This window comes from Xylona heveae (genome assembly GCF_001619985.1).
Source record: "Xylona heveae TC161 unplaced genomic scaffold L228scaffold_2, whole genome shotgun sequence".
NCBI classification, from domain to species: domain Eukaryota; kingdom Fungi; phylum Ascomycota; class Xylonomycetes; order Xylonales; family Xylonaceae; genus Xylona; species Xylona heveae.
The window spans coordinates 68,896-91,632 of record NW_017264194.1 but is presented as its reverse complement, the minus strand read 5'-3'; the positions used below and the strand labels follow the sequence as shown (position 1 = coordinate 91,632).

The 22,737-nt window shown below is 49.6% G+C and overlaps 6 protein-coding genes across 6 annotated transcripts; all 6 read right to left on the bottom strand.

Annotated features, from left to right (window-relative positions):
• Positions 1-4,402: 4,402 nt before the first annotated feature.
• L228DRAFT_265353 (hypothetical protein) lies at positions 4,403-8,044 on the bottom strand (the record flags this gene model as incomplete). The annotated part of the gene is made up of 1 exon (XM_018334685.1): positions 4,403-8,044. One exon carries the CDS (start codon positions 8,042-8,044, stop codon positions 4,403-4,405), a length of 3,642 nt encoding a protein of 1,213 aa, XP_018190396.1.
• A 764-nt stretch (positions 8,045-8,808) lies between these two features.
• Positions 8,809-10,137, bottom strand: L228DRAFT_243570 (hypothetical protein). The gene is made up of 3 exons (XM_018331720.1): positions 9,800-10,137; positions 9,610-9,705; positions 8,809-9,539 (listed from the first exon to the last, which is right to left on the bottom strand). The coding sequence occupies exons 1-3, from the start codon at positions 9,965-9,967 to the stop codon at positions 9,003-9,005; spliced, it is 801 nt and encodes a 266-aa protein (XP_018190395.1). The 5' UTR covers positions 9,968-10,137; the 3' UTR covers positions 8,809-9,002.
• A 303-nt stretch (positions 10,138-10,440) lies between these two features.
• On the bottom strand, positions 10,441-11,635 carry L228DRAFT_243569 (mitochondrial superoxide dismutase [Mn]). The gene is made up of 4 exons (XM_018331719.1): positions 11,379-11,635; positions 10,894-11,300; positions 10,757-10,824; positions 10,441-10,687 (listed from the first exon to the last, which is right to left on the bottom strand). Exons 1-4 carry the CDS (start codon positions 11,509-11,511, stop codon positions 10,600-10,602), a joined length of 696 nt encoding a protein of 231 aa, XP_018190394.1. The 5' UTR covers positions 11,512-11,635; the 3' UTR covers positions 10,441-10,599.
• A 288-nt stretch (positions 11,636-11,923) lies between these two features.
• L228DRAFT_258349 (hypothetical protein) lies at positions 11,924-14,940 on the bottom strand. Its single transcript, XM_018334078.1, has 2 exons — positions 14,066-14,940; positions 11,924-14,015 (listed from the first exon to the last, which is right to left on the bottom strand). Exons 1-2 carry the CDS (start codon positions 14,495-14,497, stop codon positions 12,252-12,254), a joined length of 2,196 nt encoding a protein of 731 aa, XP_018190393.1. The 5' UTR covers positions 14,498-14,940; the 3' UTR covers positions 11,924-12,251.
• Positions 14,941-15,630: 690 nt separating this feature from the next.
• On the bottom strand, positions 15,631-18,549 carry L228DRAFT_243567 (TFP11-domain-containing protein). The gene is made up of 3 exons (XM_018331718.1): positions 17,560-18,549; positions 17,296-17,378; positions 15,631-17,260 (listed from the first exon to the last, which is right to left on the bottom strand). Exons 1-3 carry the CDS (start codon positions 18,440-18,442, stop codon positions 15,692-15,694), a joined length of 2,535 nt encoding a protein of 844 aa, XP_018190392.1. The 5' UTR covers positions 18,443-18,549; the 3' UTR covers positions 15,631-15,691.
• A 2,388-nt stretch (positions 18,550-20,937) lies between these two features.
• On the bottom strand, positions 20,938-21,795 carry L228DRAFT_265348 (hypothetical protein; the record flags this gene model as incomplete). The annotated part of the gene is made up of 1 exon (XM_018334684.1): positions 20,938-21,795. One exon carries the CDS (start codon positions 21,793-21,795, stop codon positions 20,938-20,940), a length of 858 nt encoding a protein of 285 aa, XP_018190391.1.
• Between the last annotated feature and the right edge of the window lie 942 nt (positions 21,796-22,737).

Genomic DNA, 22,737 nt, shown 5'->3' with positions numbered 1-22,737 from the left:
ATATTGCAAGCAATCGCAAATGCGAAGAGCTGGCTCAGGAGCTCTGGGGACTTGAAAAGCGTGAAATGGCACTACAAGAACGACTGCTACACCACACTGCTGGAGTGCTTCAAATGACTCATGGCGGACCTGTTCCGAAAGCATCCGGCAATTCCCTTCCCTTCCAACCTAGCCTTCTTCCTGGAAGTCCGGAGAGCTTGTATACGTACCCCAACGGAAGAACCAGCTTGCCTCCGCTTGACGCGGCAATTGATTTTGACAACCGAAGTTTTTATCACGAAGCTGATGGGATTGACGATATCGATGGAGAATTTGGGTCAAGGATCAGCGTGCTGGCAAGCTCTAGATCTGAATCAAGGGCTGACAAACATCCTCATGAATCAGCCGAGAACAACCAGACACCAGACCAAGTTATTGCCGCTATTTCACGATTAGAAGAATTAAATTCTCAATTACGAGAGATCATTGTCAGCTCCAGTCCGGGACACGAGAGAGCTTACTCTCCCCCGCCTCAACATGATCCTCAGGGGGTTTCAGAGTCTAATCTTGAGCTACAACCACAACTTGAATACCTTGAAAAAGGAATTGCTGCTCTGAACACAGCCCAGCAACAGGCTGTGGATGCAGCAGAAGAACGCGATCGAGACATTAATAGGACATTAGACGACTGGCGACACCAATTAAATACCACTGCTATGCAATTGAGTACGGAAAGCTCACAGATTTCTGCACTGCCGGAAATTGAAGGGGCTAGTTTACACGAACGCCTGCATAATTTTGGAGATACTATCAGGTTGATGCAAGAGGAGCTTCAAATCTTTGTAGAGGCGACGCAGGTATCTGCACTTGAATCTGCTGGGCAGCAGGAGAAGACTGGTCAGTACGAGAATGTTCTACTTGGACTCTGGGAGATGATTGGCGCTGGAAACGATAATTTGAACATGCGGCTTGATCCTGGGCTGGCTCATAGCGAGGATGGTTCAAGAAGTCCGGTCGGCGACGATTTCAACTCGACCGAGAAGTTTTCACTCCAAGCATTCTCCACAAGGGTACAATGGCTTTACAGCCGGGCAGCGAGCTTGGAAGAACAAAAGGATATACTGCGACGACAAATCGAACAGCAGCGGGAGCTGGGCAGGAAGACAGACGACAAAAATGATGTGGAAAGAACAAAATTCCAAGATGAGATCAAACAGCTGAAGGTCGCCTTGGAGAATGCTGATTTTGACGTAAGAGAAACCAGAGACGAACTAGTTGCCGTCACACAACAATTGAAGGAAGCTCGTCGCGAGTCCACGCTCATGGAGAAGCAAGCTGGCTTGGAGGAATCTGAGGCTCTTCAAGCGGAGAAGGCAGCTCGGCGGGAGGCCGAGGAGGAATTTCTTAGGGAACTCGAACAGAAGCGCGAAGAGATTTCCCGGATGCAGCTCGAACTGCACGAGCTCACAGATGACGCGGAAATTTCTCGAGCAGAAGCTGACGCAAAGACAAAAGAGCGGGAAGATGCGCTTCAGCGTCTCGAGGGAGAGCACAGGTTCAAAATCGAAGAGAAGGAATCCATAATCCATCAACTTCAGCGAGATCTCGACGCCACGGTCGAAAACAGCGAAAGCAGAATTCGCCAGTTGCAAGAGGAACTAGACACCAAATCCCAAGGAAACCTCACCTATGTCCGCCAACTCGAAACAGATCTCGAAACAAAGATTGACGAAATCCGCCAACGAGAAACGCACGTTCAGCAGCTACGACAAGAGCTCGATACAATGGCCGCAGCCAAGTCCCGTGCCGAAGAGAGCGAAGGCCACCTCGGCGCTCAACTCGCGGAGAAGTCTCAAGACCTCGCCACTACCGTAGGTGAAATGCAACGACTCGAGGGCGAAGTTGTGCGTCTCCAGACCGAAGTCACGGTTGTCAAAGCCGAGCTGGATGGCGCCTACGGCACCCGCGCCCAGCGCGCCGCCGAGGGAGCCGCCAATCCCGCCCTGCAGCGAGACTTTGATGAGCTCATCGAGCGCAACATGTCACTCCTTCAGGAGGTCTCTGAGCTTCGCGTCCAGAAAGACGGCACCTCAGCCAACCTGCGCGACCGCGTAGCTACTCTGGAGAAGGAACTCGCCGAAACGGTGGCCGAGTATGAAGTCTTAACTAAAGCTTCCATTTCATTCGAGAAAGAACGCGAGTCTCTCGAGTCCCTGATTGATGGGTTCCGCGACAGATGCGAAGATCTCGAGGCTCAGCTGGGCGACGAGAAGATCAAGTGGCTTGGCGCGAAGAGCCCTGCTGCTGGCCAGAACGGCTCAGTGAGCGCATCAGTCGGAAGTCCTGGCCCAGTGGAAAACACGAGTACCTCGGTGCTTAAGACTGAGTTTAAGAAGATGATGAGGGCTGCGAGAGCAGAAAATGCCAAATTGCTAAGGGTATGTCTATTTCCCCCCCTTTTTTCCCTCCTCTCCTTCTCCCTTTTCTTCCTCTCACCCTTTTCTCTTATTACTGCATTGCTATGGGATCCAGCAGCAAAACGACACCTAAACTTTCCCGTCACAAAGCTAATCTTGCATCGCAATCAACCACAGGCCGAACAAGAAGAACGCCGCAGACTCGAAGCTCTCGTCCGCTCTCTCCGGCGCGAAATGCCGCCTGGCAAATCCAGCCTGAATCAAACCCTGACGGTCTCGTCGCCGTCATAGTCTTCTCATCTTATTTCTTCCTTTAATTAGCCTGTTTCTGTTCCGCTCCTCTTTCCTATGTTTCTTTTCATCTTCCTTTTTTTGGTTTTTCTTCGCTCATTTTGGCGTGTTTGTTTTGGTTTTGGTTTTTTTTTTGTAATACCAGCATTGTATTACCCCATCTTATCATGTATATTGTCTCTTTTTTTAATTTTTCTTGGTCGATGATTCTGTAGTTTGTACCACTTCAAGATGCTCTAGCTTGGGAAGCTGTCAGCATATCTAAATGCTATTTAGCTCGCGAGTTTTGGTAAATGTCACCTCGGCTTTTTGTCTTTGGCTTTGGCTTTGGCTTTGTCATTTAGGTTTTCCAATTCACAGATTTATATCTTGAATGAGATTGAATACGTTGCAAACACAAACAGATAGATACCTTGACAAGACATGTTAGGTGTATGATGTAGTTTTATTATTATTGCCCGCTTTGATTTGGATGTGTTCATGCCAAGTATATATATAACATCTCATGGTTTATGAAATGAAAGACACAGACATGATGAGATGTAATAGGTCATAAACTCATAACTAATAAAACGAGATGTATGAGTACATTACACACCCAGCAGAACGAGTCTAAAGACATGGAGTTGATGAGTGGATGTGTGAATGATGTAGATTTATTTTCTATGATGTGTAAGATTGATAAAAAAAAAAAAGAGTAGGATAGAAGATGCCGGTATATGTATACATGAACAAGCCTAGACCATATCTGTCAGGATTTGATGAGGGATTCCGAGATAGAATTGGGTGTTCTTCTTGGAGGAAAAAGGGAGGGGAAAAAAAAAAAAAGGTTCAATAGACGTAAAAATAAATTATATAAATTAAAAATAAAAGACAATCATTAAAATTGATTATAATACAATACAATACAATACAATGTAATATAAATTAATATAGTTAAGATGGGTATCATGATAATACACTCGTGGTCAAGTTCGCCCTAAATGTGGAGACGTACAATTGTAGAGTTGGATATAGGTAGGTAGGTAGGTAGGGAGGTGGTAGGTACGATAGATGAGAAGATATGAGGTATTCAAACAGTGCGATACTCATACAGCAATTTTGAGTCCCTTCGTGTGCTGAATCCAGTTGACCAAGGGGGGGGAAAAAAGGACAGGACAGGACAACTTGACAGAATTGAGAGGAGAAAGAGGAGAAGGAGGGAGAAATGCAGTGCTGTGAATGAGGGATTCGAAAGCGACATGTTATGCGTAAAGATATGCAGAATGTGCACATGGGAAAAAGCCATGGATGCATGATATGCAAGAAGAAGAAAATGATGATGATGATGGTAATGAGTACCGACGAGTATAATGCAGTAATGCATAGCATGAATGGGGTTAGATAAAAGTAAATGCCAAGGAGAGCCAAAATGATTTTAAATGAAAGCAAGATCGTTACCGTTTCAGCCAGTCCTTTGACAAAATGAGAAGAAGGAAAAGAAAGAAAGAAAAGCTCGTCCTGTCAATCAGGAATATAAAAGAGAGATCTGACATATACCGATATACATTGTTCATAAACGCCATAATATGTTGATTTCGAGAAAAATCAGCGACCGGGACGAGGGTCGTAGACGGAAGACGAATTGGAAAGGTGTTATAATCTGGGCGTGAGATGGAAAACACCCTTCAAAGAAAAGCAGCAGAATGGTCATAAAAAGGCGTATGGGTCGACAATTATATCCTCCCTCCCTTGACGACCTCGCGCTCGATGATTTCCATGCCACCCATTTCGTCGGTCCGACGGCGCTCCAGGACCCATCGGTCGCAGCCGCTTTCGTCTTCTTCTTTGCGGTATGAGACGCGTTCGGTGCCTGTGCCGCTGTTGCTGCGGTGATGATGATGATGATGTTGTTGCTGAGGAAGTTGGGGAGCTTTTACAGCAGGAGCGACAGACCAGGGGTACTGCGCGGCCGACATGATAGGCTCTGAGATGGCAGGTGATGTAGGCGACAGTATAGGGCTTGTTACAGACTTGTCTGATCCGAACGATCGTCGTTGGGCGCCTGATGTGGTCACCTTGGAAGCAAGGGCATTAGATGCCACTGCCAAATTTGACCCAGGTGCCCAGGAGTAATGTGTCGGACGATCGGCAGGGCTCAGCGCCGGAATATTTGTAGACGGCGTTGCTACTGCTGCTGCTGCTGCGACGGGACTTTGGGCTGCTATCTGATTATAATGAGGATCAAAGCCGGTCTGAAAGCCATGTGCCTCGAGCTCGTCTTGGTCTTCATCACCAGAAAAATCGTACTCGAAGCTACTGCTGGGACTTATACTCGAGGTATCTGGAGCGGCGAGAACATGAGCGTATTCGCTCGGGTTCTTTAGCGAATGGGAATCGATGGTGCCTGGCTGTTGTGGAGAAAGGATGGAAGTGTTGTTGCTGCTGATATGCGCGGACGCACTGGGTTGGCTGCCACCGCTGGCAGCGCTACGAAGACTGCCATTGCTGCCGCCCCAAGCGCCCCGTCTTAGCTTCATGAGAGCACTTAGAGACATTTCCTCCTCCTCAAAGGATGGCGTCATCATACCCGCAAGCTGGGCCAGCCCAGGACTTGGGAGAGCGTGTGCGGACTGCGGCGCACCATGCATGGAGAGTGACACCAAGGAATTCCTGTTGCTGTATTCGCTGCGTTCCGTTATGGGTGTCAGGTTTGGCTCTCGAAACGCTATTCGTCCACTGTGGCTTCGTATGGGCCCGTCCATCCCCCGCGGCCCGAAATATCCTCCGTTGAAATACTCAACGTCAGAAGAGCCGCAATCTTGAGCATAGAAACCAAACTCTTGCCCATAGATGCCCTCAGCGTCATTTGCCAGGGCCTCAGCATTCGCTGCAGCAATCATCGGGTCATCTTCCATTGCGGCATCAAAGTCAAAGTCATCATCTGTATCTTCAAATGCTCCTGGATCTGAGAAGAGAACCTCCTGACTGTAATGACCATCGTCCAGAACAATCCCAGACTTATCGCTGCAGTTTATGGAGTGAGGTGATTGATGCTGATCTGAGGGACTCATCTCGATGCTGCTCCGGCGATCGAATTTGCCTTCAGCAACGGCTTTATTGGCCGCAGCGGCTAAAGCATCATGATAAGCGGCAAGTTTCTCTCTAGCGAGCTGCGCAGGATCGCTCGTGGCAGCCGGTTCCTGGAGAGGAGGAGTCGTATATCCCTTCCCATCGGCTGAAGCCTCTCCATTGAATGATAGAGACGAACTGGGGAGATTTGTATTTACTACAGTGGTACTTCCCGTCGGCTCTGAAGGTCCATCCGGTCCTTCGGAAGCATTGCCAGGTTTGACTCCCGATTTCTTTCGGCTATACAAATGGCTATTCTCGTCGTCAAAGACAGACTCATCAAAAGCGCCGCTAGGTCCTTCAGGTGGGGCTTCGATAAGGCCATCATCAAAGTAGAGGTCGTCTTCAGCTTCCGTCATGTGGGATGTCGCAGTATTGACCGGCACATCCATGTCTCCTGGACTGTTCCCGCCTGGAAGCTGCGAGAGATCGAGATGTAGCCCCAAACCGTGTGCCCCTGAGGAACGCTCAGCTTGCTCAAGGAGGACGGATTCTTCGCCAATGTGCAGAGCTGGTGGAGCTTCATTTGATACAGCCACTCCGATCGCTTTACCGTCATTGTCCAATGGCGTATCCGTGGGACCAGGAAGAGGCTGTGGATCCTGAGGAGACTCGGCGACATGAGGCGACGAAAAGTCGAATTCTCCAAATCCCTGAACGGCCCCTACCTCCCCAATATCGTCCGCATCCACGTCAAACTCAGGTACTTCTTCTTCAAGCACTCCTTCACCAGAGTCGTCAAAATCGTACATGTCTTCAGGTCCGTCATCGAATTCATCGTAGTTGCCATCGGCATCTTGTGGCGCCGCCGCCTTTGTCAAGGCCGCTCTCCGTTTATGCTTCTCCTCCAGGAGCTTTTCTTGGGCCGCTGAGCCTACACCATTCATATCAAAACTAAATCTTGAAGCATTGCTTGTCATATGAGTAGGGAGACCAAGTGACTTGAAACGCGATTCTACCACTGAAGGCTGGCGGGAAGTGGGTTGATGCCCCGTTGAATTATTCTCTTCTCGTCCTGGGTCGCCCTTCGCTGTCACCTCCGCAACAGGAGTCTCACTTTCGGGCATGTTGGAATAAGGTATTTCCGGTGTTTCCGAGAATGGTGTGCCAAGCGTGGGCGGCTGTACCGGTAGATCTCGAATGAGACTAGAATGCGACTGCTGGGCTGAATGCTGATAAGCTTGGCTGGTCTGATGCCACTGATTGTCTGGTGCTGAATCCATGGGTGATGCAACCGACTGAAAGTGTTGTCCCGCCAAAGGATCTTGCTCGCCGTCCAACTTAACTTGTCCATTATCACCGTACGTACTACTTTCGGGACGCGGATTCGATTCGGGCCGGTGTTGCTGGCCAGGATCAGGAGAATTTGCACCGTACGAGATGAATCGTCGCGGACGCGGCGCACTAAAGTCATGAACAACTTTTCCACGGATGCGGGGATCATAGTCATCCGGCAAACCCATGGATGGCATAGGGTAATTCCTGTTATTGACGAGACCATCACCTGCCAAATTGGCCACCGCTTGTGAAGATCTTCTTCGCATGAGAAGTGACATAGGGTTGAGCAGATTGAGCTTTCCCTTTCCCAATTTGTGCGGCTGCGTTGACGAATTTGTTGCTGATGCTTTTGGCCCTCCGGCCGCGCTTCCTGATGACTGCGCCGTTGCCGGAGAGGATGGGCGTCGATAGGCTTGAAAAACCTTGGAAGCCGAAAAAGAGAACTGATTCAAAGGCGGCCGCGGTTGACTTTCATGGCTTGAGCCAGTATGTGTGCTGCCCCGCGTGTCCGGTCGATCCTTGGATTCTTGGGATGAAGACTCGTGAGCTAATGGGTGACCCATGTCATTATGTCTAAGGCCGTTCAATTCATCTGGCACCCTTGAAGATTCAGTCGGCGCTGAGGGACCCTTGGAAAGGTTCACGTCTGCCTGTTGCTCATCGCTTCCCTGGACTGCTGGCCCTTGAGCAGATAATTCGATTGCGGCAGAGCCACGTGGTGGTTCATGCCTCGAAGAGATCCGTGGCGTTGGAGGCAGCACAGGCTGCTTAGGCGATATTGGTGAGCTGGAATGTAAGCTGTCATTGTCTGGGACCTGAGGGGGAGGGACGCCGGGAGCGAAGGGTCCAGTGGTCTGCAAGGGGGTCTCGTAAGCCAACGGCGGCTGCACTTGTGAGGCGGAGCTTGATTGTGTCTTGTCCCGTTTATGATGCGGGCGAAGGTAAGAGAATACAGCCGGAGGTGCCATTTTTGTGAGCAAATTTCCTCCGCATTCGCGACCTCTTGGCAGCGAATCAGGAAATGCCTCCTTTAGAATGGCGGGAATATAATCAGATGGTATAAAGTCGACACCGAGAAATCGAACTGCGAACGAGCTAGGTGGCCATTGAGCGAAGTATTAAAGAAACTCTTGCGTATGTTTCTATCGTCAGAGTAGTATTATTATCGACCACTGTGATTCGAGAAACGATAATTAGCTATGCCTTTGATATTAGGAGTCTCAAGGAGTCTCAAGCTCGTTGAGCATAACCATCAGAGATTTACGAACCTATTTGTTATTGGCAGAGAGAATCGGAATCGATGATTAGGGTGTCAAGGCTTTGTGCATTTGGATTCATTGGAGGTTGTGTTCAAAACATGTCCATTCGGTGTGCGCTGTCCTCGGTCTGGATCCCAATCGCAATGCGCTCTCAAGTATGTGCGGAGGTTGCTTTGCGAGTATTAAGTGACAGTCCTATGAGCCAAATACAAAGAGTGCATTGTCAATGGCCTGGAGGTTCTTTACGATATCCAGACAGAAGAGAAAACAATAACAATTTTGCGGAATGCGGATGTCGACTACCACATGACAGACGGCGGTTGGGGTGGGATTGTCTTCCAGGTATGGAGATAAGTCGTAATCAGCGGGATCGGCTTCAACCAGTTAAGGTTTAATAGCCGACGGGTCGACGCGGGTCGGCACTGCATCTTCACGTTTGGGTATGACAGCATCACCAGAGTTTCCCTCTACACGTCCGGATCATCAGATAGGAATAGCTATTTAGCTTCGTACTTCTCTACGGAAAATAAGAAATGGAAGAAATCAAAATGTTTATGATGCCTATTTAGTATGCTCCCTTTTTACACTATCGAATAAAAGCAAAACTCCGTGCTTGAACAGCAATATGCAAAAAGTCTCGAGACTGTGGGACCTTGATAACCGCAATTTAAAAATTGCCACGGAACTGGTCTAGAATTTGCGTTCCCAACGTTCGTCGCTGTCTCCCTTCTCCTCTATCCCGACCTCCCGCACCGCTTGCTGCTGCCACGGCCTCCTCTCCCTCAAGCCGTCTGCGCAAACCTTCGAATCTTTGTCCTTGAGCTTTGTCTTTCATGAGCCATGCTGGTATCCTCCATTTTGAAGCACCGGGAAGAATTTCGTTTCTCCAAGCGTATCCGACACACCATCCTACCAAAGCCGAAAGTGTGGAGCCGGGAAACGAGGAAAATGCGAGCTGAAAAGCGAGCAAGTACGTGAAGGACTTGGAGCTGAACAATAGAGCTCCAGAGGAAGAAGAAGTTGCAACCTTAAATTGATACATGTGCGGGATCGCAGCATGGTACTGGGCGAGCAAGGAGAATATGATTGGAGTCGGTCCAGCCGGGAGATAATTTGCTCTGTCGAAGCTCAATGGACGAACAACAAGCGCGAGAAGCATTGGAGGGAGGATGGTATTGTATGGAAGAGTAGAAAGGAGAAATGACTATGAAAGATTGTCAGTTCTCACATAAAGACCGTAACGGACTGGTGCGGGGCTTTGTCTGTATGCATACAGCGAACTTCCGCGAGCCCCAAAGACGCTCAACGACACGAAGGTGATAGAGCAACATCGTCGCGAACAGTACTTCGGTCGAATTCGTGTAGCATGTCTATAGAAGCGGAGTATTAGTCTCTGACTACATCTCCAAGATAAAACATTCTCCGTCTAAATAGCACGTAATTCTGCACGTGAAACAGGCTTACCTGCCAGACCAATAACCTCCAACCTTGCTTGTAACGCCATAGATGTGGCACAACTCGGATATAGAACAGATATTTGATATCTGCTATGCTGACCAGAAGAGAAGAAATGACCAAGGCGAAAAGCAGGAATTTGGATATCGGCGCATTGGTGAACCCGGAGGTCAACATCTTGGACGAGTGCCGGGTTTGGCTGTATAATATCAGCTCCAATCAACGGAACCCTCCCAATTTCGTCACCGACCCGAGACGGAATTCCAGATGTACATTGAAATTCAAAGACAGGATCTAGGATCAGGTTAGCCGTCAGGAAATGAATTACGCCGACCCTTTGATCGTTGTCACATAGCCGCATATATGACACGAGACACTCGCAGCTTGTCGATCACTGCACTTAGTGCTTTACCGGGCCACCGTATAGTCGGTCAGTGGCCGTCCCTTGGCCCGAGGGGTCCGCAGGGTCTGAAATGGACGAGGCCGAAACCGACAAAACCCCGAGCCCTTTTGCTTCCAATCCAGCACATTTTTCATTGCACGCCCGTGGAACATAATACTTCTTCCTCATAGCATGATCACTTAGCAGCAAAGAGGAGAACTTCCGATCATAGTGGACGCGAAATGGTTGAAGGTATATCTCTTTCTTCAGTCATGGCTCAATAAGAATGTCATGTCACATCGAGCAGTGGTTATAGCCAAGAAAAACAATGTGTAGAATAACCCGTAAAATTGATTCAGTCCCGTAAACGCTAAACTATAGATGGCCAAAATAAACGAAAATCAGTCATTTTAAATGCGTGTCGCATTTACTGGAAACGCTTCTCAGCAGTCTTCCAGTTGATGACCTCCCAAATGGCCTTGAAGTACTCGGCCTTGCGGTTCTGGTATTGCAAGCTAGAATACTGTCAGAATCGACCTTTTTTCAAGTAGACTCATGAAAAAAAAAAAAAAAATGAAACTTACTAGTAAGCGTGCTCCCAGGCATCGATACCAAGAATGGGAGTGAACTGGCCGACGACAGGGTCCTGGTTCTACATTTACAAAATATCAGTCAGCAAAATTCATTAATCAATGGAACGAGTATCGTGATGAGAACTTACCGCGTAGGTCTTGATGCCAATGTTGCCGGTCTGGTTGTCCTTGACCAGCCAAGCCCAGCCGCTGCCTTGGATGCCGGCCAAAGCAGTGTTGAACTTGCCCTGGAAGGACTCAAGGCTGCCAAAGGTGTCGTCAATGGCCTTGCCAAGGGCACCAGACGGGGGCTCACCACCGCCCTGGCTCTTGGGGGCCAAGTTCTCCCAGAAGAGGCTGTGGTTGATGTGGCCACCCCCGTGGAAGTTGATCAAAGGCTGCAGAGCAATCTGAGCGGCGATGTCATTGCTCTCCTTGGCCGCGGCAAGCTTCTCGGAAGCCTCGTTGAACGAGTTCACGTAGGTTTTGTGGTGCATGTTGTGGTGCAGCTCCATAATCTTGCCAGAAATGGAGGGCTCAAGGGCGCCAAAGTCGTCTAGGATTTATCGAATCAGCATGCACAAAGAAGCCAATTGAAGCCACCTTTCGGCTCCATGAAAGTAAAATGCCTTACAAGCAAGGTCAGGCAGTGTGGCCTTGCCACGAGCAAAAGTCATGCCAGCGACGCCGGCAGCCTTCGGGGTGGAAGCAGCACCGGCGCGAAGGGCGGCGCGGGCGAAAGAAGTGCGGAAGAGAGAGGCAGACATGATGAATTGAAGCAATTAGAGTTTAATAGCGAAAAAATTAAATTGACCACAGTTATGAAGAAGCCTGATAAGTGCTGAGGGGGGTATCTGAAAGTTGAAGAAAAGGTGAGAGTGGGAGGGAAAGCTTTCGCAATTAAGAGCCAATCTGGAAAGCTCCATGCTTATTTATTCTCTCCGGATCCTCATTGGAGCTCCGGTAAAGCACAAAGTGGAGCTGAGCAACAAACGTCATCCTGAATTAACCACATCAACCAACTACGTCAATCCAAACCGACTCCTCGCGTAATTTGCTTTCGGTCTTCGGAAGAGACTCCGGGATAACATCATGTTTTGCTAGCATTGCCATACAACAATAATAATAATCATCTCTTTCAAATTATCGAAGCCTCACTTCTACGTCGAGGCAGGCGCTAGCGGTGACACGCACATTGATACTAAACCAGTAATTGAAAAGAATCCATTTCAACGTGTTGCTGGTATTGTTGCAAAAACTCAATTGGTATATGATACAGATCGCCGTGTCAAACAAAGGCGGGGAGAAAACAGAAACGAAATCATGTCTGATCGTAATCAAGGTGACGCCAATACCCCATGGTGCTATAAAAGTGTAAGAAGATTGTCCCCTGCTTCCAGCCCCTCTGAATTCAAATGATCAATTCAATCCTCACTTCGGCTCTTGGGTTCGTTGGACTAGTGCATATGCTTGCTGCATGACACCAACAGCCGCGCTGCCCATGGTGCTAGCCAAAGCGACCCAAAATTCTAGACGTCAAGCTCGGACGTTTAGTTGAGCCATCCGTAGTTGCGGCTCTTTGCCGCTGAGGCCGCCGGCTCAAGGTTTCCAATGATTCCTTCCCGGCATTTCTAGTGGCAGGAGATCGACCACGCGCGGCTTGGGCCGTCTTGGCTCGTGGGATTCCAGGACGATTTTCGCTGCTCAGCTGTTCATTTGGCAAAGCCATGGTAGGAACCGGCCGAAGAGCAGGCGGAGGGGGCATGCCATTAAAGAAGGACAGGTGACGCATTGCTTCATTGTCGATTTGCGCGTCTTGTCCACTCCGCATGACATTCGATTCACTATAAATGGAGGTTGGACGACGACCTTGCATAGGGGCACGCCCGCGGTCAAACGACCCTGGACGTTTGCTTCCATTTGGCCTCAAGGCAGCACTACTTTGGGGACGAGGATCCAAGCTCGGTCGTCTGAGACCAGATGTCTTGCCGCCTATCATGCTCTTATCTGCCATGGCGCTCGAGTTGGAACGCTTGCGGCCTAGCGAACCCTCCACGCTCATCGTATCAGGAGTGGGCGGAAGTATTTCTGGTCCAAAGAGAAGGCCACCATTCAAGGAATTCTCAATCTTTGATTTCTTGAGTCCGTCTTCAGGTGAGGATGAATATGTTTCTTGGAAAACGGCGCTTGGGGCACGCACTCCCTGTGCCACCAGTGACGAGTTGCGGTAAATAATATCACCGAGATACTGGTAGATGTTGGGATGGGTGAGGCGAAAGGACCTTGTCGGGGTAGCCTTGTCATCAAGGTACTTTCTCGCTCGAGCCAGACTTTGTGCTGCCCTGTCTGAAGAGTCCATTGCAACTGTGGTCCTGACGCTTTCCCGATCAGCTTCATCTGTACCTTCATAGGAAGGCAATGAGGGCGACGAAGCATCCAATGATTGTCGCGGGCTGCTGTCGTTTTCGTCATCCTCATCAGCTTCGCTGGGGGGTTCAGATGACCTCGCCTGGCCGTAGATGCTGATGAAACTGCTCTCACTGAGCACGCTCAATTGCGGTGATTTGGGTGACTGAAGAGCCTCGTCATTCAGAGTGTCCGGGCTTTCGAAAGCGTCAAATTCAGAGACGTTTTTCGATGGCGTGACTTCACCGGCAGAATCTGCATCGAGGTCCAGTTTCCGCAAAGAAGCTGTGTCACTAGACACATGGAGCGAAAGAGGAACTGAAATTGGAGTCTTCGTTGACCCCACAGAAGATGGTTCCAGAAGGGGAGTGTTCAGATCGCCTCGGAGACGGGAGGAGTGCCGCGAGCGGGGGGTGTAAGTAGAGGAGGGAGAGGCTGCAGTCTCGAGGGACCGCGCCGGCATTTTACTGGACTCCAAGATTGAGGCCGCATCTCTCAGCGATTGAGTTCTAGAGAATACTGGTCTCTGGGACGTTGATATCTTTTCTTCTAGTGCGCAAATGAGGTTCACCGCATCATGCACAGCAGCATCCCGCTTTTCCAGCTCGTTCAAGAGCTGTTCATTGATGTCTTGAAGCTCAGAGTTATCTCTTTCGAATCGTTTCAATTTGCTGTTCGCCCTTGAAAGCTCCTTGATCTGAGATTCAAGTCTGCCAATCTTTGCCTTGGCGGACTCAAGCTCGGAGCTGTGGGCGCTCAAGCTCTGTGCCTCCTCTAATTGTTGCTGTAGCGTAGCGGCACGCTCGCGTCTGTGAAAGACTTCGAGCTTCAGATCGAAAACCTGTTTATGTAATTTGGAGATGTGCTATCCAGCGTCAGCTAGTCGTAGAGAGACGAGCATCAATGCCAGCATACCTCATCCATCTGGCGAATTCCCATGCCCCTTGGCCCTGAGACCACCCTCTGACCGGGGGGATTGACTCGCCTGTCAGGCTTCAGGTTTCTGATATCTTGTCTGGGGGCCATTGGAGAGCTCTGTATGAATTGTGCGCTGTCAACAAAGTATGAGTTCCGGTCAAGACCGGAAGAGGGAATGACGTCTGCGCTGCTGCTCCTTCTCCGCCTCTCAGTAGAATCAACACTATGTTGGCTATTTTGTCGCGAAAATTGTTTTCGTTCGCGCAAAAGATTCTGGAGAAGGGCGGATGTTGGAGTGGGTAGGTCGGGGAGGCTCCATGGAGTTGATGGCTGGGATTCGGAGTTGCCATAGTAGTCTGGAGTGGTTGCCCGCGTCAACCGTGGGCGACGGTGAAGAGGAGTCCCCGGAGAAGCTTCCCAATCAGACATTGCGACGGTTCACTTGATGAGGTGGTCTTGGAGAGGGCCACGCCTGGACTGCGATAGGCGATTTGGGCAGTTGTGAAGCGAATCTCAATCGCAGAGTGTCGTAAACATTAAAAATTAAATATAACAAGGTGAATGAATTGTATCAAGTAAGAAAAACCCGATCTTTCTGCTCATGCGACAGGTCACCAGAGTGTGAAGTGGAGGCTGGGAAGATCGATGAGATGGAGGAGGCGCAATCGGTCCTCAAGATTCAGGTAGGCGCTTTCGATCCCATGCTGGCTTGTCGTCTGCGAGGAAGGCTGTTGCACAGTCGCATAAACAACAGCAGTATTAGCGCACAGAGCTGAGCAAGAACAGGTGGAGGAAGAGTTGTGAGGAGAAGAATTCCACAACGGCTGTCGCCATGCAAGGGATGTGGAGGAGCGCTCGGTGGAGAACATGGGGAAAGGCATCCCTGAGCCGATATGATTTCGCTCTCAGTGCGGCCGATACGGCGCATGATTTGCAGACTGTTCATGCAGCACGAGCCACTCGCCTCTTCCGATTGCACATGTCGTCCTCTGCTTGTCCACCAATCGTAGAGATTCTTGCCGTGACAAGAGGTGCTGACCAGAACAGCTTCATTGTCAAATCAGAACCTATCAGGCATGGACTTCATCACTTCCTTGTCACATTAAGAAATAGTTTCGGGACTATTACACGGAAAGGGTTCCAATCACCCATGGTAATATTTGCCCCTAAGTGAAAGTTCCCGCCCTGGAACCGGTGCCGTCAGTAAAACCTCCGATGCCCCGTGGGATAGGAAAAGATGGCACACTCTCTGAATGACAACTTACTCTATATTTATGACGCTTATTGTCGCTGGACTTTGCTCGCAAATCATACAACGATGAAGAATTTTAGTATGGGGGGTTTGTACTGCACTTCTCTTTATCGAATTCGGCGGGACGCCCCAGTCAAAATGCTTTGGCCGAGGGCCCTGCTAGAGCGAAAGCCGCTTGGTCTGGCCATCATCCCTGTGATATATTCGATACACTGCTACTACAAAGGTACTGTATCACAGAAAGGTTTACGCAACCATGCAGAACACATAGAGTAATGAATTGATGTAATAAAATTACAAACGCATAATTTACCACGAAATTTTCCTACATGTACAAAACCACCTGCCATGCGCCAGAGCCAACCGATGATTTATTTACCTTCCGCTCTTTCCACCAAAGCCTCTTCCAAGCCAGCAGGTTCCCATAAACTCCGGTTTTTCTTGTTTTGAGCCCAGACTACGTCACCCTTGAGATAGACCAGTACGCCTCCCTTGCCATTGGCACTGGCGGTGATGCGGAAGAGAGGTAGACCAGTCTGTTCGTGCGCCTCACGAAGCGGCATCATAAGCAGATTTTCTTCGGTACACCAAGCCTCGACCACATCACGGAAAGTAGCCTCCTCCGCACCGGCCGGGGCAGTGGCACCAGACGGTCTGGCTTCTCTTGCTGCTTGTGCAGGAGCAGGGACGGCCTCTGGCTCGCGAATCGGACGGGCAGGCCCCGCACTTGGGGCAGGCAACTCATCGCGAGCACGCTCACCAAGATCCAGAGCGTGATTCATCATCTCCAAGCCCTTTTCCCACTCAGCAGCCACAGCCTTGACGCCGTTGATCTCTTCCGGGAAACGGCCCTTCCACCATGAGAACCACTGACCCACTTCCTCGTAATTAGGCTCTGAGGTCAGCCAAAGATGCAAAATATTGTGCCATTTCGGGAAGAATTCGCTAATGAGGAGCTGACCCATCACACTTGGCTTAAAGAAATCGTTCCAAGCAAGAACCAGCTCGAGTGCGGTCAAGTCTTGATCAGAGGGATCAATTTCGAGACTTGTCTGGAGAAGAAGTGCCAAGCGAGGAAGAAGATGCCGAACGAGAACGTGGTCCAATTCCCCACGGAGAACTTCACGCCAATTTTGAAGGCCATCCACGACGCCCTTGGACAAGTCCCATGTGTCGAGAACAACACGGAACTTCCGCTTAACATTAGCCAACAATCCAGTGGAGCTCCGCGGATCGACGTGATCCTCATCTAGGTATTGAAGCCACGGAAAGAGCCAAACGTGGGGAGGATGCGCGTGTCGTCGTTTCTTGTGGCTGACGCGAGGATTCCAGTCGTTCACAGCGCCTGTCAGCTTCTGGACAATAATTTGATCAACGACGCTGTGGTATACGAATGAAGGCAAGATGTCCTTCCAAGCTTCGAGAAGGGAAATTACGGGTGTTGGGTCGTGAACGTCCCAATCATTTGTAATGACTGAGCGTATTCTTGGAAGCCATAACGAATATATCATGGTCTCATAGAAACTCGTGTATTTGCTGTGACGTGGTACCGCATAACTCTCGTCTAATAGGGCGACAGAGTCTCCGTTGGCGTTGGGTTTTACCCCTAAGATTTTGCGCAGACGTCGTATATGAGAAACAAAGTGCATCGGATTCTCCAGTGGATCCCAATGCTCAATTTCCAAGCGGAATAGAGGGTGGACCGCAGCCACGGCAACTTCTGAGAGACCATAGTTGTCAATCTCGTTCCCAAACTCAAACTCTAAAATTTCCAGCTTGGTGACAACTTCTTCCCAGCGGGCCTTTAGGTCGGGAGGTTCGTTCAATCCACTTGGTCGTTCAATTTCAAGCTCTTGTAAGGATTGTACTATTCCAGTAATCCCCTTCACAACGCGGGTCTCCTCCTGCTCCTCGTCAATTTCCCGGCTGAGCTCGCTTTCCTGATGAGCATTGTATTTTTTTCGATCGCCCAAACCGTTCCATTCATCGGCAAAAGCCTCCAGCTCCCGGCGAGCCCTGACTGCGATTTTCCCAACTTCTGATTGAGTCTCAGGCAAGCTTTCATTAGGCGTCATCAAGCCAGATGTGGAAGTCAATAATTTTTTCTCGGTCCCAGTAGCATCAATAATTGACTTGAGGACATTTGGCACATTTAACCCTTCGGCGGCTTGCTCGATGTCCGCAGCAGTGCGATATTTGACTTTTGGCTTCGCCCTTGCGCCGCCTGGTGTACTCGTACCACTTCCACTAGCTTTTCCTTCTTTCTTTTGTCTCCTGCGTTGCTTTCGCTCCTCTTCCGAGGAATATTCTTCGTAGGTCTCTCCTCGCCTCTCGGCTTCCCTTCGCGCTTCCTGCTTGGCCTGCTCAGTCTTCTCCCTCACCGCGCCCAGTCCAACGCCCTGCGGCCGTAGCTTTGTCTCAACTGGCGCCAGGATACCTTGTCCTTGCGCACCCAAACCTTGGCCAGCCTTATAACCCATCTTAGCCATCATTCTAGCAGCGAAAGAATTCGGGTTGGCCGGAGGTTGGCCGGAGGTATCCCCACGAGAGCGACCACGACCGCTAGGAGCAGGCGAGCTATAGGACGGTCGAACTATCTTGGGGACTTGTTCTTCTTCGTCTGCCGGCGGTGCGAAATCGAGGACTGGCTCTTTGGCCGATGACGGGACAAATCCTCGGCCGAGTGGCGTTGAGGCTGAAGGTGCTTCGCCCGCGGGTGTCTGCCATCCCAGGCCCCTCGGCGCGGATCCCAATCCATTTGATGCTATATCTTCTTCTCCTGCATCTTCATCATCTCCATATTCGTAAGCCATTTCATCGTCCTCGTTGTTCTTGTTGTTGTCGTTGTCGTCCTTGTCTTCGGCACCACCAGGCTTCACGAATCCAAGTCCCTGCCCGCGCAAATTCTTTTGCTTCCATCGCTGACCTGGCCGATCGTCGTCCTCACTTTCGGAACCAAAGACACCTAATGCTGCACTCTCCTTTGCGTCACGGCCAGTTCGTCGTCGCTTGCGCCGATGTCCGAGGAACTCTTCTTCGCGTGGGTCCGTCGTAGGGAAAAGAAGGTCTTCGCCTTCGCCTGCAGAGGATTCTGAAGACGATCCATATCCGTAGCTGGCCATAATTTAGAAATTGGAGTCAGCGACGAAAGCTCTGACGAGCCAGTGCCCTCCGTCAAAACGCTTCAAAATCAAGCTCAAGAAAGGTAGGTAGTTGCTCGCTCTCGCCGGGTAAGCTGTTGTCAATGCTGCCGTCAAATTAGGCTGCTACTAGACAGCTGCTTGGCCTAAATAGGAATGACAAGGAAATCATCCTCAACTTATCTCGCTCTACTTCCTCCCACCTCTTCAATGACGGTGCGCTTAGGTACGCATTTTTGAATGGCTGAGAATGTGTATTTGTCGCGGTTGAATTTGTCAGTGCATTGCTGGCTGTAGACTGATGACACCTAGGTAGTGGTCGAAATCCCGTTAGTAACATCTATGGTCACTTGAGCACGACCCTCGAACCACCTTCAAATTGGACAGTGAATTCCCTCCGATCTATCCCCTAAAAGGACGTTGAATACTCTTGATAGAATGTTTAATGAGACAATCTACTAACTCTACCAAATCCTGTAAGGTAGATTCTAAAAGTCGTCGGCAAATCCTCCAAGAATACAGGTTACCATTCTGTCGCAAATATGCTTGTGAGCATGTTTTCGTCTAACATTTCAATGCTTCTAGGGGAGAAAAGAAAAAAAAAAGAAGAAGGTTACAAATGGTTCGAATTGCTGTATCATTGGATGTATGATGAATGCCATAAATATAAACATATGTGGCTTGACGATTGTCCGTGCAGCAAAAAGATTGCCCGTTCTCGATTACGACAGTATAATTAAGTAAAGCAGGTCCTAACTCCTTAATCAACCAAGGGCGCCTTCTAGACGATTTCGAGATGCGTTCTGAAGAAGGTTCCATTACTAGCCTAGATGGCATCCATGTATACAGTAGATTTCCTATGAAATTGTTATCCGCTATAGGTCTAGATAAGAAGAACAATAATTTACATCTTGCCTAGCTATTAGTTCGCACCGAAGACTTTATCACAGATTCATATGGAATGGCAGCCTAGAGGGCACCCGGCAACGTATGAGCGTATGACGGTATGATGCGACCAGTTAGGCTCGAAGGACTTACACGTGATGAGACACTCCTCCCACCCCTTATCCACGGGATGCCAAGTCGTCCAAGAACAAGACGGATCCGAAGGCACTATCCAGCTGAGACTGTTAGAAAGTGTGCCCGTTGCGGGAGCGAGCGCCACAAAAGGAGAACCTGTACTGCAGAAGTTGGTGTATAGACTTGCCGACTGGTATATATATCCCATAGAACATTAGAAATCCTTGGGTACTAGCATTGAATCTTGTCTTTTGATGCGAAATACCTGCGCAATTGCTGTGGCACATCCGTGTAACTTTGAATTGGTGTAAATGTTACCCAAGCGCGGCCCATTAAGTAATTTATCGTTTTTCTAACTATTTTGGTCAATGAAAAGTTACTTAAAAAGCGCATTCTGCTCGTCCGTTGGTCCTTGTATGGCAGGGTACTGAAACTTACCAAGGTCCAGCACTGTCGAAAATAGTATCCCAGAGACATGCCGAAAATTTTAGGTATATCGTGCGAAATTGGTTGTTCGAACCTGGCCGCTCAGCCTGAGAAGGGGGGGGGGGGGGGGGGAAAAAGGCAATCACCTATATATAACGTCAGTAGACAGTTTGAACAAATTGAGCCTACCAAGTTCTGAGGCAAATCCCGAATACACCCCAAGATTGGGATAGGTTTTAGGCCTCAATTAAATCTCACCGGCCTGATCTTCCTTTCATTGTTTCTTTTTCTTCAACCATGAGCCGCAGAAAGCGAAGCTCAATTTGAGAAAATGAAAAAGAAAGAAAAAGAAAGAAAAAGAAAAGAAAAGAGAAGGGAAGGAACAAAGTCTGCACGAGGCAAAAAAGGTTTCAAAAATTGCAGCCTCTCCGTCGAGAGGCCAACTTGTGCCAGGTCTTGCGTCCAAGAACCTGGCTAGAGAGTCCGAAGGTGTCGAGTCCAGAGGTTTCCAGTCCAAAGGTGTTGGTCCAGCGTACTGAAGGCTGGCCATGATACCTATAATCTCGTTAGCGCGAGCGAAAAGCTCAGAACTGGATGGCCAGTTCAGCCTGAGCCCTTCGCCCAACGAACAGGCAAAAAAGGCCCGCTCGCTTTCCCTAATGTCAAAAGCAAAAACGCCCCCAGTGGACAAAGGAAACTGGGCGGGTACTACGACCACGCGTCCCCATATAAAGATACATACGCGAAGAAACATTTTTTGGTGATTGTTTTCCTTTTCATACTTCTTTTGAGGCTTTTGTGTTTTCTGGAGAAAGGGGAGGATAACTCCCGTGACGGTCGAGGGGGACGTTCGACGGAGGAAGTGGACCCTTCATCTCTGGAAGGGGCGAGTACCGACTCTGCGGTTGAGGGTCGAGGGTGGCGGTCGACCTATGGTTAGGGGGGAAGAGGAAGAGTACCTACAGTAACGAGGATCTAAGCAGCAGAGTCGACAGGTCCTAGTTGTCTATTGGGAGCCTTCGGGGTATCTGTCAGGGTGGGTCCACCCGCTGGTTTGCTGCATCGATGGCCTTGTCTCGTATCTCCTTCGCCCAGTCCCTGGCGTTGCGATACATCGATGCACCCTCCCGAAATGCCTCAATGCTATGCATCAGATTCAGCTGACATAGCAAATGCGTCACGTATTGTGGTCGTTTCCCTTCCGATTCGGGCGGTAGTATGTGAACGGTGAACATCTTCAGCTGTTCGCGTGCGTACGTGCAGCTGATAGTGTAGGCCTTTCGATCCCACACTATGTCCTCCCGGTCATGCTGCTGAAGACTATGTATAGCTCTTGCCCCTAGAGCCTCATTGTATACAGCTTGGTTCAGAGCTACTCGATCGGAACCGTCTGGGCCCTTCACTTCCAAAAAGAAGTTTGGGACTATCGGAAGATCCGCTTGAGTTGTTGGTACAACAAGCTTGCTCAGTCGAGCACGAACTTGTTTGTCCAACTGCTCTGGCCTCGCTCCATAGTACGAGTCAGGGCTCGCAGAAGCAAGAGCTAAATCGGTTAGTCGGTCGAGGTTGGAAAATCTAGACCCAGCTCCATTCAGGCGATCATCCTCGCGACCAGTAATCTTGGGAATGACTTTTGTTGTTACCATACGCTCTTTGGACGCGTCGGTAACAGCACACCGGAAGTCGTCGAAGTCCTCCTCTGTAAATCTTGTCTCTGAGAGTGAGGGGCGTCGAACCTTCAGGCGTACTTTAATATCATCCCAATTGGCCGGCATTTGTTTCCGTGGATCATCGCCTCTAAAGTAAAAGGGGGGGTATATTCCTCCCTCGATGAGTGCTTGTCGGTAGTCCGTATCATAGGCAGTACTCGCCTCTGATACCGCAGTCATACTTGCCCTTGTCGTTGTGGCTGACCTGACTGACTTGGCTGACTTAGTTCTCCTTGAGGGCCTCGCTCTCACCGTGACCCTCGTGGGCTCTATTGTCAACCGCGAGCCCGTCATCTCTACCAATATTGTCGATGAGGTTGCTGTGGTCGTTTCTGTCGCTGTCGTCTCCTCCGTCCTGGTCGACTCTGCTGCCCCTATCCTTTTCGGCCTCCTTTGGATCGGAGAGCTCTCCGAGGCGCCCCTTTTTGAGCTTCCTGGCATGGTTAGCTCGCGATTTTCTACGGGAAGAGAAAGTCCTCTCAGGTCAGTCAGATCAGGACCGCCCATCCTTGAAAATCTCTTTAAATCGGTCAGATCACGGCGAGAAAGACCAGCCAGAAGAATCGAAAACGAGTTTCTCGGAACCTCTCTCGAAGGCATTGTCAGGAGTTGCTTGTCGTTCTGTCGGTCAAGTGCTAGTAGGACGCTTTTCGTAAGGCAGGTATGCATGGGTGTATCACAGAAATGTTCGCTGGAGATCATCACTCGATGAGCTGTGCAATGAATTCTGCGGATGAAAGAGGATTCAGAGGTGACTGTCACGTCAGACGCGGATGTTTTGATAGCGGACATCGTTTTCTATTCGGCAAGTAATAGACATGGAAGTGATGAAGAAAGAACGTTGCAGACGCGTCGCAGTGTGTTTATCAGAGAGAGTGGTCGCTTGGCCGTGATAGTTCCCGATTTCTAGCTGCGATTCCATTTGATATTGCAGGTACGATGCAAAATCCCACAGCACGTGGAAAGAGCAGTTTAGGGTGTCCTAACGAGGAAGGAGCCAGTCTAAGGAAGGTTCGACGATCTCTCTGTTTTCAGAGGCACTGCGCTAGTATTATCAGGTAAACGGAATGAACGTCGTAAGGCATATTCTCTCCAGTCAGTCAGTGGTTTCCCATGCAAGAC